The following is an 18,381-nucleotide window of genomic DNA, read 5'->3' as shown; positions in this document are numbered from 1 at the left end:
TTTGCAAATATTTTCTCCCATTCTGTTGGTTGTCTTTTAACTCTGTTAATTGTTTCTTTTGCTGTGCAGAAGCTTTTTAGTTTGATATAATCCCATTTGTTTATTTTTCCCTTGGTTGCCCATGCTTTTGGGGTCGTATTCATGAAGTCTGTGCCCAGTCCTACTTCCTGAAGTGTTTCTCCTATGTTTTCTTTAAGAAGTTTTATTGTTTCAGGGTGTATATTTAAATCCTTAATCCATTTTGAGTTGATTTTAGTATATGGTGAGAGGTATGGATCTAGTTTCATTCTCCTGCATATGGATATCCAGTTATCCCAGCACCATTTGCTGAAGAGGCAGTCCCTTCCCCAGTGAATAGGCATGGTGCCTTTGTCAAAGATCAGATGGAAGTAAGTGTGTGGGTTGATTACTGGATTCTCTATTCCATTCCATTGGTCAGTGTGTCTGTTTTTATGCCAGTACCATACTGTTTTGGTTATTATAGCTTTGTAGTATAGCTTAAAGTCAGGTAGTGTTATGCCTCCAGCTTTATTTTTTTTGCTCAGCATTGCTTTGGCTATGTGTGGTCCTTTATTATTCCATATAAATGTCTGGATAGTTTTTTCCATTTCTGAGAAAAATGTCTTTGGAATTTTGATGGGGATTGCATTGAATTTGTATATCACTTTGGGTAGTATGGACATTTTCACTATGTTGATTCTTCCAATCCAAGAGCATGGGATATCTTTCCATCTTCTTGTATCCTCTCTGATTTCTCTCAGCAGTGGTTTGTAGTTCTCATTATAGAGATTTTTCACCTCCTTGGTTAACTCAATTCCTAAGTATTTTATTTTTTTGGTGGCTATTGTAAATGGGCAGGCTTTCTTGATTTCTCGTTCTGCATGTTCACTATTGGAGAAAAGAAATGCTACTGATTTTTGCGTGTTGATTTTGTATCCTGCTACTGTGCCGAAATCATTTATCAATTCCAAGAGTTTTTTTGTAGAGGTTTTAGGCTGTTCAATATATAGGATCATGTCATTTGCAAACAGGGACAGTTTAACTTTATCTTTTCCAATCTGGATGCCCTTTATTTCCTTCTGTTCTGTGATTGCTCTGGCTAGTACTTCCAACACTATGTTGAATAGGAGTGTTGAGAGTGGGCATCCTTGTCTAGTTCCTGTTCTTAAAGGAAAAGCTTTCAGCTTTTCCCCATTCAGGATGATATTGGCAGTGGGTTTGTCATATATGGCTTTAATTATGTTGAGATACTTTCCCTCTATACCTATCTGATAGAGGGTGTTTTTCATGAATGAGTGCTGAACTTTATCAAATGCTTTTTCAGCATCTATAGAGATGATCATATGGTCCTTGTGTTTGAGTTTATTAATATGGTGTATCACATTTATTGATTTGCATATGTTGAACCAACCTTGCATCCCTGGGATGAATCCCACTTGATCGTGGTGAATAAATTTACGTATGTGTTGCTGTATTCTATTTGCTAGTATTTTAGTGAGGATTTTTGCATCTATATTCATCAAGGATATCAGCCTGTAGTTTTCTTTTTTGGTTATATCTTTACCTGGTTTTGGTATCAGGATGATGTTTGCTTCGTAGAATGAGTTTGGGAGATTTGCGTCTGTTTCAATCTTTTGGAATAGTTTGTAAAGAATCGGTGTCAATTCCTCTTTGAATGTTTGGTAAAATTCTGCTGTGAATCCATTTGGTCCTGGGCTTTTCTTTGTTGGGAGCCTTCTGATAACAGCTTCAATCTCCTTTATTGTTATTGGTCTGTTCAAATTTTCTACATCTTCAGGGTTCTGTTTTGGGAGCTTGTGTGTGTCCAGAAATTTATCCATTTCCTCCAGATTTTCAAATTTGTTGGCGTATAGTTGTTTATAGTAGTCTCGAATGATTCCTTGTATATCAGATGAATCAGTTGTAATATCGCCTTTTTCATTTCTGATTTTTGTTATTTGAGTCTTCTCTCTTCTTTTTTTTGTTAGCCATGCTAATGGTTTGTCAATTTTATTTATCTTTTCAAAAAACCAACTTTTTGATTCATTGATCTTTTGAATTGTTTTTTTGGTTTCAATTTCATTCAGTTCTGCTCTGATCTTAATGATTTCTTTCCGTCTGCTAACTTTAGGTTTGGATTGTTCTTGTTTTTCTAGTTCTTTAAGGTGAAGTGTTAGGTTGTTCAGTTGCCATCTTTCCATTCTTCTGAAGTGAGCATTTAATGCAATAAATTTCCCCCTTAATAGTGCTTTTGCAGTATCCCACAGGTTTTGGTATGATGTATCATTGTTTTCATTAATTTCAATAAATTTTTTGATTTCCTACTTGATTTCTTCTTGGACCCATATGTCATTAAGTAGAATGCTGTTTAATTGCCATGTGTTTGTATAGTTTCCAGAGTTTCGTTTGTTATTAATTTCTAGTTTTAATCCATTGTGGTCTGAGAAAATACATGGGATAATTCCAATTGTTTTGAATTTATTGAGACTTGATTTGTGACCTAATATGTGATCTATCCTGGAGAATGATCCATGTGCTGCTGAGAAGAATGAATATTCTGAGGTTGTTGGATGGAATGTTCTGTAGATATCTGCCAATTCCAATTGGTCTAGAGTATTGTTTAGATCTTGTGTTTCTCTACTGATTCTTTGCCTAGATGATCTGTCTAATATTGGCAGTGGGGTGTTCAGGTCCCCTGCTATTATGGTATTAGTGTCTATTTCCTTCTTTAGGTCTAATAGAGATTGTTTCATAAATCTGGCAGCTCCAACATTGGATGCGTACATATTTATGATTGTTTTGTCTTCTTGATGGATCAGTCCTTTTATCATTAAGTAGTGTCCCTCATTGTCTCTTTTTATGGTTTTTAGTTTAAAGTCTATTTTGTCAGATATAAGAATAGCTACTCCAGCTCGTTTTTCTTTTCTGTTTGCATGGTAAATCTTTTTCCATCCTTTCACTCTTAGTCTATGTGAATCTTTATGGGTGAGGTGGGTCTCTTGTAGGCAGCATATAGTTGGGTCCTCCTTTTTGATCCAGTCAGCCAGTCTGTGTCTTTTAATTGGGGAATTTAAGCCTTTTACATTAAGAGTTGTTATTGAAAGGTGTTGATGTATTCCTAGCATTTTATTCGTTGTTTGGTTGTCTTAGGTGTCTTTTGTTCCTTGCTTTCTGATTTACTGTTTGGTTTCTGTGTTTGTTGGTTCCTTAGGTTGTAGATAGCGTTTTTGTTTGATTGTTTTCTCTTCATGAATGCCATTTTTATTATACTAGTGGGTTTAGATTTTTCTTGGGTTTTTTTGGCAGTGGTAGTTATTTTTCAGGAACCAAACCCAGTACTCCCTTGAGGATTTCTTGTAAAGGTGGTCGTGTGGTAGTGAACTCCCGCAGTTTTTGTTTGTCTGAGAAATATACTATTTGCCCTTCATTTCAGAAGGATAGCCTTGCAGGGTAGAGTATTCTTGGCTGGCAATCTTTGTCTTTTAGTATTTTGAAAATATCATCCCATTCCTTTCTAGCTTTTAGGGTTTGTGATGAAAAGTCTGATGTTAGCCTGATTGGGGCTCCCTTATAGGTGATTTGACGCTTCTCTCTTGCAGCTTTTAAGATTCTCTCTTTGTCTCTGAGTTTTGCCAATTTGACTATGACATGTCTTGGAGAAGGCCTTTTTGGGTTGAATACGTTTGGAGATCGTTGCGCTTCCTGGGTCTGAAGATCTGTGATTTTTCCTATACCTGGGGAAGTTTTCTGCCACTATTTTGTTGAATATGTTTTCAATGCAATCTCCATTTTCCTCCCCTTCTGGAATGCCCATGACTCGGATATTTGAGCGCTTAAGGTTGTCTGATATCTCTCTCAGATTTTCTTCAATGTCTTTGATTCTTTTTTCTTTCTTTTTGTCTGCTTGTGTTATTTCAAACAGCCCATCTTCAAGTTCAGAGGTTCTCTCTTCAACTTCGACAAGCCTGCTGGTTAAACTCTCCGTTGTGATTTTTATTTCGCTGAATAACTTCTTCAGTTCAGCAAGTTCTGCTACATTTTTTTTCAGGACATTGATTTCCTTGTACATTTCCTCTTTCAGATCCTGTATACTTTTCCTCATTTCATCATGATGTCTAGCTGAGTTTTCTTGTATCTCATTCAGTTTCCTTAGAATTATCACTCAAAATTCCTTGTCAGTCATTTCAAGGGCTTCTTGTTCTATAGGATCTAGAGTTTGAGATTTCTTAACTATTGGTGGTGTACTTTCTTGATTTTTTGTATTTCTGCTATCTTTTTTTTGATGTTTATTCATTGTGGCAGGTGGCTTCATAGTCCACCAGTTTGAGACTATTGACTAACTAAGATGTTGCTGTGGTTGCCAATTTGGTATGGCTACCTCCGTGACTGCTCAGTTGGCCTCTAGTGCCTTGTGTGTGTGTTTGCGTCGTGTCTAGGGCCTCTCCAGGGAGCCACCTTTCTGGTCAGCTTGGACTCTGCTGGGCTGCTGGATCATGTACCACAGGGTGTGTGATCTCTGTTGAGTTTTCACTTCCCGTGCAGGACTTCACCCTGTTCCGTGTGCTCTGGCCCAGGTTGTTGGATCGTGCATTGGCAACTCCACAGGGTGTGTGGTTTCTGTCAAGTCTCCGCCCCCTTGGCTGCACATCTCCCCACTCTGTGCGCAGTGGGCTGGGCTGAGACGTGTCTTCTGCAACCCTCGTCTATCAGCTGGGCCTTCAAGACCCTGCTCGGCACCGCCTCGCCCAGGAAGTCTACTAGGTTTCTGCTAGGCACAGATTACCGGTCACTCTGGGTGCCTTTGTAGCACAGGGTAGATCTTTCTCGGGACTTGTTCACCTTTGTATCCCCCCCCCGGCATGGACCGAGTTTAGTGCCCGCCTGTATTCAGCTCTCCGGCAGGTTCAAGTGGACTTGGGAACTCTCCTACCACTCTATTCCCAACCAGAAATTGGTTAGGCTTTTTCCGGATTGGTGGCCGCAGAGATGGTATCTGCTTTCCAGTAATAGGAAGTTTACCGGGGGCTGGAGTCCAGGGTGTGGTGGAGTGACAGTCGGCCCTGCCCATACTTCCTTGCCCTCCCAATACTGGCTGGGGCCGCCCCACACCACCCGCCCCGCCAGAGAACCGCGGAGGGAGTGGGAGGGGAGGCTGGCCCGCAGGCCCCGGGAAGCCCCGTACCGGGGCAAGCAAGTGGGAAGGCTCAGTGAGGAGATGAGCCGAGCCGGAGCTGCCAGCACGTGGGAAAATGGAGGCAGCCCCAGGGCGGTGAGTGGCCTGGTGATGCAGGCGGAAGCTGGGTGAGTGTCAGCCCCCCGAGCAGGGCCGGGCCAGGGGTCACTCACAGGGCTGTGCCAGGTCGGGCGCTCACTCTTTGCCTCTGTTTTTTCGCCTTCCCCGTTCTCGGCCGCCGCCGCCTCGGGCTGCTTGCTCAGTCCCGTGGCGCGGCTCGGGCGCTCCCAGGAATCTTCTTTTATGCCGGGCTGTAACCTCGAATCCTGAATAGGGCAGCTGACTGCCTTCAGCGCGGCCCCGGCCTCCGGGATCCTGTCTGCATCCACAGCAGCCCTGGCGCCGTGTTCCCTGTTTAGAGACTCTCTTTTGCAGCTAAGAAACAGTTCTTTTCCTGCTCCATTCTTCAAAGCTGTTGCCTGTAAATGAGGCAGCCTCTCATGCTGAGGGCAAAGTGGCGGTCAACCCCCACGACCGGCCACCAGCAGTGGTCCTCCCTTAAGAGATGGCAAGAGGAAGGTCCACAAGTTTCCCAGCTGCCTGAGGCCCAGTGGCCACCTTTTCCACCTCAGCTACTCTGCGCCAACCGCCGCAGCCACCGCCATCTTGGAAACCACCAGAAAATTTTCTTAATAAAAAGACTAAAATGAAGGAGGAAAAAAGTGAGAGATTGAATATAGTAGAAGTGTAAGATTACTGAACAGGCAGGAGTTTAAATGACTAGCAGAGGGATTGTTCCAAATAAGAAGAAGGTCAGTCATGTATACATAGTTTTGTATATCTAGTAGTAGAAGATGGAAAGAGTTCATGTCTGATGGCTTCTGCTTTCTCTGCGATGTAAAAGGCAACGTCATCTGCTACAAGAGGGGTTGTGGGAAGGTTGAAAGCTTGAAAAGGGTGCAAGGGAACTGAAATAGTTGATACTAAGAGGGAAGTGATGAGTGGAAAGCTGCGTAGAGTTGCTAGGTATTTTTGAGGGCCCAGTTGAGACTGGTGTGTGACTTTGTAGTAGAATTAATATGCCTTATTGTTTGACTCTCTCAATCATTGTTTGGCCACGTGAGTGCTGGCTGAAAGTAGGTACTTGGGTTCATCCAAGGTTGTGGTTTTGTCTGTTGAGTGTGACAAGATAGAAGGGGTAGGAGAGGCTAGGGCACTGGCAGAATTCTTGATCAAGTGCTGGACCTGGAATCTAATCTGGATAAGAAGGGATGTGCCACAGACTCACTATTTTCCACATTGGACCCCTCATTTTTTCTCTTATAAACCTTATCCCTGTCAAGGACTGCAAAGGGTCTGGGATTTTTACTTACTTACAAGCTAATAAATTAGCCTCTTACTGTTTCATGGATGTGGCAGAAGACATGAGACTCCTTGGTCAGAGACACGGGACTTCATCACTCACAGTGCAGCAAGTAGTATGGCGTGATGCTGGTTTGCATCAGTCCCTTTGCTCCCCACTTCTCATGGGGGTAACACGTGGGCCTGGATGGATGCTGCACACGCACCGGATTTGTGTCACAGCCTAGAACCACTGAGCTTGGGGAATTTACCACTTTTATAGTAAGTAGAAGCAAGCCTGCTCGGGAGACTTTATCTCATTACTCAAGATTGCTCATTGCAAATACAACCTTGAGAAATGGCTGTGTAAAAGTGACTAGGGCCCTCTATATTGACCTACCCAGCAAGAATGTACAGAAATGCTCAGAGTTCATGGCAGATTGCCTCTCCTATTCACCAGGTGGTGGTAAGGAGGGAACTGCTTTTTCTTTGTTTGCCATTTCTGTTCATGGTACCTCTATCCTTCAGGGTACTCAGCCTGGAAAATCTCATTCAATTGGCACAGATTATAGACTATCCCAAAGTAACTGCTGCAGAAAGCTCCTGCTTTAGAGGATCACTTGTATTTGGTCTTGGCTTTGGGGGTGGGAAAGTAGTAGGGGGTGGGTGACAGGTAGTTTTGAATGCCCTTAAAAGTTCTGAGACCCTTTAAAGCCCACCCTTTGATGTTCCTCTCTAATACATTAACAGCTCAGTAAGAGGGACCTAAGCTAGTCCTGCTTGCCCAGGATTTTTTGGAACCAAGAAAATAAAGAGGTATCAAACCAGTCAGGGTTTCTAGGATTTGGGGGCCAGCAATATCTCAGATGTGGTCCAGCAAGGGCAATTAGTGTTGTGACTTTAAAAGACCTGCATGCTTCTTGTCTTCCGTTTGGCAGAATGATATTCCAGATTGGCTGTCATCTAACCAGTTTGTTACTCTCTGAGGAACATACTAAATTGTTAAACACTTGAACTTTATTAAGGAATGGTTAAGACTTATGAAGAAAATGAAGAAAAATTAAATAAATGTGAGATATACCACATTATTAAATTAGAAATGGAGTATTAGAGTGATTTCAGTTCTTCTCGAACTACTTTATACCTTAATGCCATTCAAATCAATCGTAATAAGGTTTATTTTTTAATTTGACAAAATAAATTTAGAGTTAATTATGAAAGAATAAACAGATATCTGTACCATAGTCAATGTGAATGAAGGATAGGTATTCGAAACAAATTCTCCCTCATGGGAAAATCAAATTCTCTTTTATGGGAATTTGGAGTTGGGACAGTCATTTTGGGCTATCAGTCTTGACCTGATACAGGAGACATACATAGACTTGGTTTTTGTGCTTGGAGAAGCAAAGAAAGTCATCCTGTAGAAAGAAGAAAAACAAAGCAGATATGAAGAGAACAAGTGAGGACAGGTAGAGAAAATACGACCAGTTTCTAGCCTCTAGCCTTTTCCTGAGGTGGCAATATTCCTGCCTTTTCGTTCTGTGATCTGTCCTAACTCCTTAAAATGGATTTTCCTTTATTTCTTAAGCTATTTCGGGTTAGTTTATTTACTGGAGACCAAAATGTCTTGGATGCTGGGGGTACAGCATAGAATAAAGCAAACAAAGACCCTGCCTCCAGGAGCTTACATTTTAACCAGGAGGAAGCAGACCACAAATAAGTAAATACATGCTAATGGTGTTGAGTCTTGTAGTGAAAAATAAGACAAGGTAAGAGGCCTAGAGAGGGAGAGTAGTTGGGTGCATGTGTGCTATCAGCAAAGGACTCTCAGAGAAGGTACCGACTTGGTGGGAGTAAGCAGTAGAAACATCAGGGACAAGAGCGGTGCAGGCAGAGAAGAACAGATGCAAAGACGCTGAGGCTGGAGCCTGTTCAGTGTGTTCAAGGAGCATTGAGAAAGCTTTTGAGTGGCTGGCTGGTTAGCTCAGTTGGTTACAGCACGGTGTTGATAACACCAGGGTGAAGGGTTCAGATCCCCTAATCAGCCAGCAGCCAAAAAACAAAACAAAACAAACAAAAGGAAAGCTCTTGAGCAGCTGGAGCAGAGTGAGAGAGTGATGGATGAGGTCAGAGGGGCATGTAAGAGATTGTATAGGTCTCTGTAGGTCAAGATAAAAAGTTCAGCTTCACTCTGAATGGTGTGGAAAACCATTTAAAGCAGAATAGTGACTTGGGCTTTAAAAGGGTCACTAGTTGCTATATTTAGACTAGACTGGAGAGAGTCAAGGTCATTGGAAAGGAGACCAGGTGAGAGATGATGGTGGCTTAGACCGAGGTAGTAAAAGTGGACATAATCAGAATTAGTCAGATCCTGGGTAATTTTTTGAGGAATAACTGACATGACTTTCTGATAGTTTAGATGGTGAGGGTATGAAAGAAACAAGGAAGTTAAGGATGACTCCCAGATTTGTAGCTTAAACAATTGGAAGGATGGAATTGCCATTTACTGAGGTGGGAAATCCTTAGGTTGGATAGGGAGTTCAGTTTTGAAATATTAGGTTTAGATGCCTATCCAGACATCCAAGTGGGTATGTCTGTTGGTGCTCTCTGAATTATAAAGTATTTCTCACTGGATTCCATTCTAGTACTAATTCCTTATAATTCAGTTTTGAATGCTATAACTCATGATTTTTCTTCCATCCTCCATCACATTTTTCCATAAAACCTTTCAGTTAATAACCCTAACAACTTTAAGTCCCAATAATAATTGGCTATTTCATTTAAGTTTCAGAAGGACCAAAAAGAAGTTATAAGTCAGTATTTTAAAAGTAGATTAAGATGTAAATGGAGAACTGAATATTTCTCTCTATTTTCTAACAGTTGCTTTTACTTGCTAATTCCTGAGGTGAACAGATTTAAAGGATGAGTGAACTGGAACAGTTGAGGCAGGAAGCAGAACAACTGCGGAATCAGATCCAGGTAAGAACTTTTTCATTTTGAAATTTTAACACTTTTATTTAGTATCAGCAATGTACAAAATTTGCTTATTAGTGTATCAGTCTATGTATATTAAATAATTTATAAGGCTAGAAATGGTCAATTTGTTTTTATCATGCCTCTAAAGAACTCTCCAAAAATTATTCCTAATAAGTACCTGTGTAGATGAATGGCCTCTGTGTTCCTGAGAAATTAATAGTATATCTGTAATCCCAGCTGAAAGACAAACATAATTCTCTTATTCACACACCTGGAATCATAGATTTTTGGTGTAACATGATGAAGTATATTCCATGTTGGAATATACTAGGAAAATATTAATGTCTAAAACATTAGGTTGCAGAAAAACATTAAAAATTATTAATGGCAGAATCAAAGCATGTGTGACACCTTCGTAGAAATCAATTCAGGACAAAAGCAAAGATAATAAACAAATACAAGCTCCAGATTTAACAAAAGACACTTAGAACTTCAAACCGTAATACATGTAGAAGAGCTGCCAAATGCGGGATGCCACAGCCTGTGGGAAGGCTCTGAGGGAAGGTGCCTGCTGCTGTAGAGCTCATACAAAGTAGAGAGTGCTCTCTAAGAGGCAGCACCAGCAGTGATGGAAACAGGTGCAGCTTTGGACTTTGTTGGCGCTGAGGAATATCAAGGCAGGCAGAGATTAACGTGAAAGGATATAGGTGTGCCATCTTGTAGGAAGCCTGTTGGTGAGGAGGGTGAAGGAAAGAGACTGAACTGTGAGCAGCCTAACAGCTGCCCACTTCTTTTTGCAGGATAAAGTAAAGGCTCGCACAGCATACAGATATAAGCAGGGAGAATTGCTGGTCACTATGGCCCTTCCCAATAGGAAGCTTTTGCAATAGCTGATTCAGAAGAACTTCTCTAATTTAAAATTGAAGAATGCAATCTACACAGAGATATTACAAGAAAAGAGAATAAGGGATCAAGAAAACAAGAAATAGATGAAGAACACTTCAGAAACATCTTGATTTTGAAAGGAATGAAGTCATAACTAGAATTATTGCCAGGAATTCAAGGATCTGAACAAAGCTTTCAAAACAAAGGAGGGATTTATTTTGCCTGGGATGATCACAGAAGGCTTCACAGGCTAATCTCTGCCACCATCAGAGCAGATTCCCCACCATCTCTACTTTGTGTCATACTCCAGATACTGAGCAGGAGCCAAACATATGGTCACATACCCGTCTCATTTAATCTTCATAGCAGCCCTGTGAAGTAGATGGTGTTACTTCATTTTATAGTTGAAGAAACTGAGGCTCTATCACCAATGCTGCACTCTGCCCCCCAGCCTTATTTATAAATAACACCCTTCCCTGCAGCCTTTGCCATAGCCATACTAGCCTGCTTGCCATTCCCTGAACATGCCTTGCTCTTTCCCACCTTATTGCCTTTTATCAAATTGTCTCTTTTGCCTGGAATTATACTACCTGTGGTCCAATTTTGCTCTTTGGAATCCTGTCCATTGAGTCCTTATCCTCCTCCAAAAAGCCTTATGAGAGTTCTCCACTTGGATTTATTCTCTTTCTTTTATTGGAAGGCAGCATGTGCATGGACTCCACTTTGTTGTTATTTTGTGGCCATGGGCAAGTTTCTTAACTTTTTTGATGATCATTATCTTTGCTGTGAAGCCTGAATATCAATGCCCACTTGTTAGGTTTGTGTATATTAAATAAAATAACATGTAAAGGACTTAGTCTAATGCCAGTGAGTGGCAGTTCTTTATACAGCACATTAGACTTTTGTTATTGGGCTGATCACAGTCTGCCTTGTATTGTAATTCTTTGTGTACATTTGTACTTGGATGGAAAATTCTGTGTCTTGATCATCTTCATATCTCACCAGCACTCTAAACACAGTGTCACGGGCAAGGTTCTCACTGAATTACCTCCTCCCATGATAGCAAGTAACCACATGTATGTAAAATACCATGTACTTTTCTCCTTAGTTTAGTCATGTCACACTTTATTTAAAGATCCTCCGTTCTAGAAATATAATCTAACTATATTTTTATCTCACTGTAGTGTAAATACATGGCATAATAGAAATGTATGCTCTTTAACGTAATACGATTTATTTTAAATTTAAAAAACACAAATAGAGAAAGAAAACATAGATTTTGTTTTCTTTTGTAATTGTTACTTTGATTTGGAACAAGAAGTATGTCAGTTTTCTTTTCTTTTGCACAAAGATGTTAATATCAGATCTTCTATTTTTCTCATTGTGGTGTGCAGTATGGACTTCAGCCTTTAAGTGGGAATACTTTTATTACATTTTTTTTTTTTAACTTTTGTGAATTTGTTTTTATTGGGATATAGGACATGGGTTGGGAAATGTCACCTTTGGGTATGCCCTCCCCTCCAGGGAATGTCCATTCTAATCTTCCTGAGATGATTTTTGGAACTTTTTCTTTTTGTGGAGCTGTTCTTGCTGCCAGCAGCTGCTTCTTGTATTCCAACATGTTTTAATTCTTGGTACCAGTTTGCACTGTAGTTTAATAATTTTCATTTGCAGTTTTAAAATTATTAATATTAATGTAAGCTCTATGAGGGGAGAGATGTTTGATTTGTTCAGGGCTGTATCCATGGTGCCTAGAATAGTACCTGACATATTCAACTGATTCTTTATGAAACAATTGAATCAAGAAAGATGGCCTGAACAATAATAGTTAATTTTCATAAAGCTTGGAATCAGAGAACCTTTTTTTAGAATTTAGTCTCCGATGCCAACATTTTTGGAACATGGCTCAGGCCATTACTGTCATTTCCAGAAATTCTTTTCATTGTAGAAAAGTGGGCTAAATTATTCCTTGCCATATGAGGTCTCTCAACCCACAATGTGGCTAAGCATGAGAAAATCAAATCATATATTTGTGCATCTACTTGTGAACTTTACGTGGAAATATTCTAAGTGTTTATAAATAGGTTGAAAGGGCAGCCAGAAAGGTCATGTCTTCCATCCAGTCTTTGCTGCAAGCCAAGGCAGTGTTTTTTCCTTGGCTCACTGGAACAAGTTGTGTACTTAGGACATTTGCAGTATTGCAACAAATACTGTATGCCTTCTCTTTGCCCAGGAGTATTCAGTCCTTACTGTAGGGAAGAAAACAAAATTGAAAAGGATACTGCCCTAACCTTTGAGGAAAAAAAATTTGTTTTAAGTCTAGCAGGAAGGGTTAACCATACTTCTGATTTTCCCGTATATATGAATCCTCTAAATTTGTTATATTTTAAGGTTTTTCCTTTTTTTAAATGGGCGTATAGTATAGACCTCTAAATTTGTTATTTACTGTTAAATTTGGTTTAAAATGTTTTGTTGTGTATTGAATGTTATTTGCTGCTTTTCTTATTTTATGTTGATTTCTGTTTCACTGTCTTCCTTTAGATAATTCCCTTCAGTTTGTATAAAAACTTGAGGTCTCTTTGAAAGGCTACCTTATAATGCTTAGGCATAAACACCTGCTTACATGTAAGGAATTTGCTATTAATATGAAAATATAGATGCCTCTTTGTGTAAATTGTTGCCTATTACATAGAAAAATGTTTCCTGAGATATCTTTTTTGCATATTGGATCTAAAATATTGTATTTCTAATAACATCTGTGTACAGTATATTAGCAAAGCCTTTTAAAGAAGTGTCTTGTATTTTCTTTTAGCATTTCTGAAATGACCTGAAGTATGCTATAAATATCCTTCCTATCATCTCAACTTTTAGGTATCAGGACAAAAAGAAGGACACTCAGAACTTTTGCTTTCTGCTAAAGCTTAATGACAAATATAACTGAATGTTATAGGCTTATTAAATCAATCTAGATTGTTTTTAATCAGGAGATACAATTTTTAAAAAACCTTAATCATGAGTCAAAAGTATATTTGTACAATAGAATAAAATTGATAGTTTATAAATAAATCTATACATCTGTGGTCAGTTGACTTTCAACAAGGATAACAAGACTATTCAAAGGGAAAGAATAGTCTTTTCAACAAATGGTCCTCGGACAACTGGATATCCACATGCAAAAGTATGAATTTGGACCTTACATCATATACAAAAATTAACTCAAAATGAAACCTAAGTATAACACATAAAAATGTATAATTCTTGGAAGTAAACATAGTTGTAAATCTTCATGACCTTGGGTTAGGCAACAGTTAAATATGACACCAAAAGTGCAAGCAATAAAAGAAAAAACAGATAAATTGAACTTTATCAAAATTAAAAACAAAGGACGCTATCAAGAAAATGAAAGCAAAAGGATGGGAGGAAATATTTGCAAATCACACATCTGATAAGGGTCTAGTATCTGGAATATATAAAGAACTCCTACATCTGAAAAATAAAAAGGCAAACAACCCAATTTAAATATTGGCAAAGACTTTGAATAGACATTCCTCTGAAGAATATATATATTTACATGTATATATGGCCAATAAATGCATGAAAAGATATTTAACATGATTAATCATTAGGGAAATACAAATCAAAACCACAATGAGATACCACTTCCCACCCACTAAGATGGCTATAATAAAAAAAGTGGAAAATAACAAGTGTCAGTGAAGACGCAAAGAAATTGGAACGCTCATACATTTACTGGTGGGAATGTAAAATGGTACATCTGCTGTGAAAAACAATTTGGCATCTCCTCAAAAAGTTAGACACAGAGTTACATATCACCCACCAAAAGAGAACTGAAAACATAGATATACACCAAAACTTATACATGAATGTTCATAGCATCCTTATTCATCCTAGCCAAAAAGTGAAAATAATCCAGATGTCCATCAGTTTTGATTAATGTATAAACAAAATGTGGTATATCCATAGAATGGAATATTATTTAGCCATAAAAAGAAATTAAGTACCGATATGTACTACAACATGGATGAACCTTAAAAACATGCGCAGTGAAAGAAGCCAGACACAGAAGGCCACATATTGCATGGTTCCATTTATATGAAATGTTTGGAATTGGCAAATCCATACAGAAAGAAAGTAAATTAGTGATTGGGGGGGATGTGGGGAAAAAGGAATTGGGAGGTATGGGGTTTCTTTTTAGGGGAGGTGAAAATGTTCTCAAATTAATGGTGATGGTTGTACAACATTGTGAATATCTTTAAAAAATCACTAAATTATATACCTTAAAATGGTTAATTTTATGTTAGGTGAATTTTATCTTGATAAGAAAATTTTTAAAATAAAGACTGTGGTACAATAAAGTATATTTGCAATAATGCATTTTTTATGTTTTCAATAAAAAACATTTTAATCATATCTAGGGGTTTCCACATCTAAATGTATTGTAATGCTGTTTCTTTGCTTCAGGATGCTAGGAAAGCATGTAATGATGCAACGCTTGTTCAGGTAAGGTTTTTTTCCCCTCAATTCATTTTAGTAATTCACATAGAGCAACCTGACACTGATGCAAATGACATTACGATTCTTTCTATCAGTACTTAATTAGAAAAAATAAATTGAAATCTCTATACAAAAACACTTTGTAATTTGTCAAGTGCTATACAGTACAAATGCTTTTAAAAACATACTGTTAAGACAGTCTGTGGAAAAATAAATGCTACAAAAATAGGCAGGCTCTTGTAGTGTATGCTTCTTGTTAAGTAGTTTCTGATTCTTTTTGGGATACCCCGATTATCCTTTTTTTTCCCCTCCTTATAGAAATCTTAGGAAGGTTTTATTAAATTAATTAATATTTATTATTTTTATTAAGGAAATATTTTATGTGTTGTACCAATGTAAAACTTTAAAATTTTATAAAATTTTCTTTTACACAATTAAAATTATAAATATTTTGATCATCAAGTACTAGATTTTTATTTGTGGCCTTCTTTTCTTTTCTTTTCTTTTTTTTTTTTTTTGCTAAAGTTTAGAAGTATGTCAGTTCTTCTTAGTTAATAGTATGCAGAAGATATTTTAACCTCTAATAGTACATTGGTAAATTATTTTAAGCTAATCATCATTTTTCACGAACAAACATGAGAAACATAGATTGGATTATTTTAAACTAATCATCGTTTTTCATGAAAAACATATTGATCTCATAAAGACTCTGTGGAACTATTTATATTAAGTGACCTCAATTGCTATAAATTTATTTTATGTCTGATTTTTTTGCCTGCTAATTATTTTTAGTTTCTTATCTCCTGAATTATGTCTATGGTAAAGAATAACATTTTTATCACTCTCTAAAGGTCACATCGAATATGGACTCTGTGGGACGAATACAAATGCGAACAAGACGTACACTGAGGGGCCACCTAGCTAAAATCTATGCCATGCATTGGGGATATGATTCAAGGTTTGTACCGGTCAATTTCAAACTGTCAGCAGAATTATTTTCATTAAGAATCATTATTTGCATTTTCTTTGTTTAAAAATAAACTATATTTGTGAAGCATTTGCAGAAAATGCATCCAATATGAGCACTTTGCTTTCACTAAGAATGTTTATTGACACTTTAAAAGTTTAAAAATCTTTAACATGGAAAATAAATTTACCTCTCAAAAGTAATTTTATCAAATGATCCAGGAAATCTATTTAGAAGAGGGTTTCTTTTCTTCTCATTGGGTATTATACTTTGTTTTTAATATGCCAAAAGCAGTTTTATTATATATTAACCTTGAAATTTCAGTTAATAGGCAAATATTTATATATTAATATATATAACAAAACAGTTAATATAACAAATATTTATTGTTATAAATAAATGTAAACATTTCAGTTAATAGGCAAATATTAACTTCTATGTACAAATTACTGCATATTGCTGTAACTACTTATTACCTAAATTTGCAAAGGATGGAATTACAGGAAACAAGGATATTTTCATTGACTACAGCCCCAACATGTGAATGAATGCATGTGCTTGGAGTAGGGACATCCATGAGTGCACATGCGCACACACAGCTGCCACCTGGCTTGTGGTTGGTCTAGTCATCACGATTCATTATGTTTATAGGGTTACAGTGCAGCCTGTGCTTTTTCCAGAGTGTCTGGCGATAGCAGATTTGCCTGCTGCCACAGTGGTTGACTTGTTTATTTAATTTGGTTAACCTTATTGGAAAAGGTCCAAACCAAGAAATTATTTTTTAATACAAGGTGCATGTTTATTCTCTTGTTCCAGGAGGAGACACTAACATTGTAAAGTAGAGGAAGGCTCACTTACTTGCTGTTCTCTGATGGAAATGGGATGCTTGAGTACAGTAAAGAACATATGCCTCTTAGGAGGGGATAAATAAAATTATATGATTGGCAAATGATAAAGCTGGGGCAAATGTTTTATTATTTTTTTCCAAGCAGTTTAAGATAAAAATAATTTGTTGATATAGCAAACTTTTAACTCAAAATACAGTCACTTGAAACAATGTTAGTGGTTCTTGCTTTTGTTAAAAATTTTCTCAAGACTATTAATCTTCATAGAAAAACAAAAGTATCAACCAGAGACCTATCTCACATTATCTTTCTGTTCATTCTGTTTATCAGCTTGTTACTTAACATTCTTCTCAACTTATATGCTGGTGGTGCCAACTGATTTTTTTAAAATTTTCTTTAGGTTCCATCCCATACCCCACTATCAGATCTTACCTTTTGTAAAAACTTATAATGATTGCTACACAATAACCTATATGTTATTTACCTATAGGGAAGGGAACTGGGTAGTTGGGGGATAGGCCCAGGAAGGTGGCTTTTTCATTGTATGTCCTTTTGTATCTTTTTATTTTATACCGTGGTGAAAAATAAAAGTTTAAAACAAAAAATTCAGTGACTAGTTAAGTACTTAGTCAAGAGTTCATACTCCTTAGCCTAGCAAACCAAGCTTTCTGCAGTTTAAGCCCAGTCTGTTTTCTCAACTTGTTTTTCCTATTTCTCACAAACTCTATACAACTGGAAGATTCACAATTTCAGAAACACCCTCTATATTTTTCCACCTCTTGTCATTGATCATACTTGAATACAGACTTTTCTCTATCTTTAGCTCTCAAAATTTCATTTTTCAAGATACATTTGATAAACTCAACTAGCAGTTGCTCATTCCTCCCCCCCAATTGTATTTATGTTATACCAATCTTCTGACAGTTTTTACTTGATTTATTGTAATATGCATACATGTCTTATCTCCACCAGATGGCAGAGGCATCAAGAGCAGGAGGCACATCCTGCATGGTACCTGTAACACTGCCTTGCATTCACAGGCTCTCAAGTGGTGTTTTTAGATTGAGTGAAATATGATTGTTAAGCTTATATGTACTCTATTGTTATTAGATTTAAGCAAGTCAGTAAATACTAAATCAGCCAGCTAATGTTTTCCAAAACCTTGAATAATAACTAAAATGTCATCATGAAAAAGTCGAATCATAGCCAGAGACAATTTTTGACAATTGCTAAATTCTGTTTTATGATTTATGTTCAAAATTTTTGCATGCAGCATATATTTTTTAAAAGTTGGAAGAACATTTTTTGGTATCAAGTTTTTAATTAGAAAATGGTATTTTTCCTTTCTGAGCTATTATTCTACACTAATGCAATGCGTAACTAACTAAAACTACTTTTTTCCTCCAAAGATCAAATTACTGTTTTGTTTGTTTCTTTAGGCTACTGGTCAGTGCTTCCCAAGATGGAAAATTAATTATTTGGGATAGCTATACAACAAATAAGGTAGAATTTCTTAATCATTCTTTTAAATAATATTTTATTTGGTTTGCTGTCCACCAATTCTTCATTTTATTACTTCAAACTTCAATTGCCTTCTGAGATGAATTTATTCTATTTATTTTAACCTAGATCTATTTAGGCTTAGTGTTTTCTTTTAATATTTAGTTCTTTTTTATTTC

At 37.4% G+C, this 18,381-nt stretch overlaps 1 protein-coding gene across 1 annotated transcript in view; it reads left to right on the top strand.

Moving 5' to 3' along the window:
* GNB4 (G protein subunit beta 4) overlaps nt 1-18,381 on the top strand; it is a 62,734-nt gene that overhangs the window by 27,303 nt on the left and 17,050 nt on the right. The window contains exons 2-5 of the mRNA XM_063110844.1: nt 9,395-9,493; nt 14,858-14,896; nt 15,742-15,848; nt 18,142-18,205. Of these exons, the coding sequence (XP_062966914.1) occupies nt 9,437-9,493; nt 14,858-14,896; nt 15,742-15,848; nt 18,142-18,205 (267 nt within the window). The 5' untranslated portion in view covers nt 9,395-9,436. The remainder of the gene's footprint in view (nt 1-9,394; nt 9,494-14,857; nt 14,897-15,741; nt 15,849-18,141; nt 18,206-18,381) is intronic.

Source organism: Cynocephalus volans, chromosome 1, assembly GCF_027409185.1.
Source record: "Cynocephalus volans isolate mCynVol1 chromosome 1, mCynVol1.pri, whole genome shotgun sequence".
Lineage (NCBI taxonomy): Eukaryota > Metazoa > Chordata > Mammalia > Dermoptera > Cynocephalidae > Cynocephalus > Cynocephalus volans.
The sequence above is the reverse complement of the archived record's forward strand: the minus strand, read 5'-3'. Positions and strand labels throughout refer to the sequence as shown.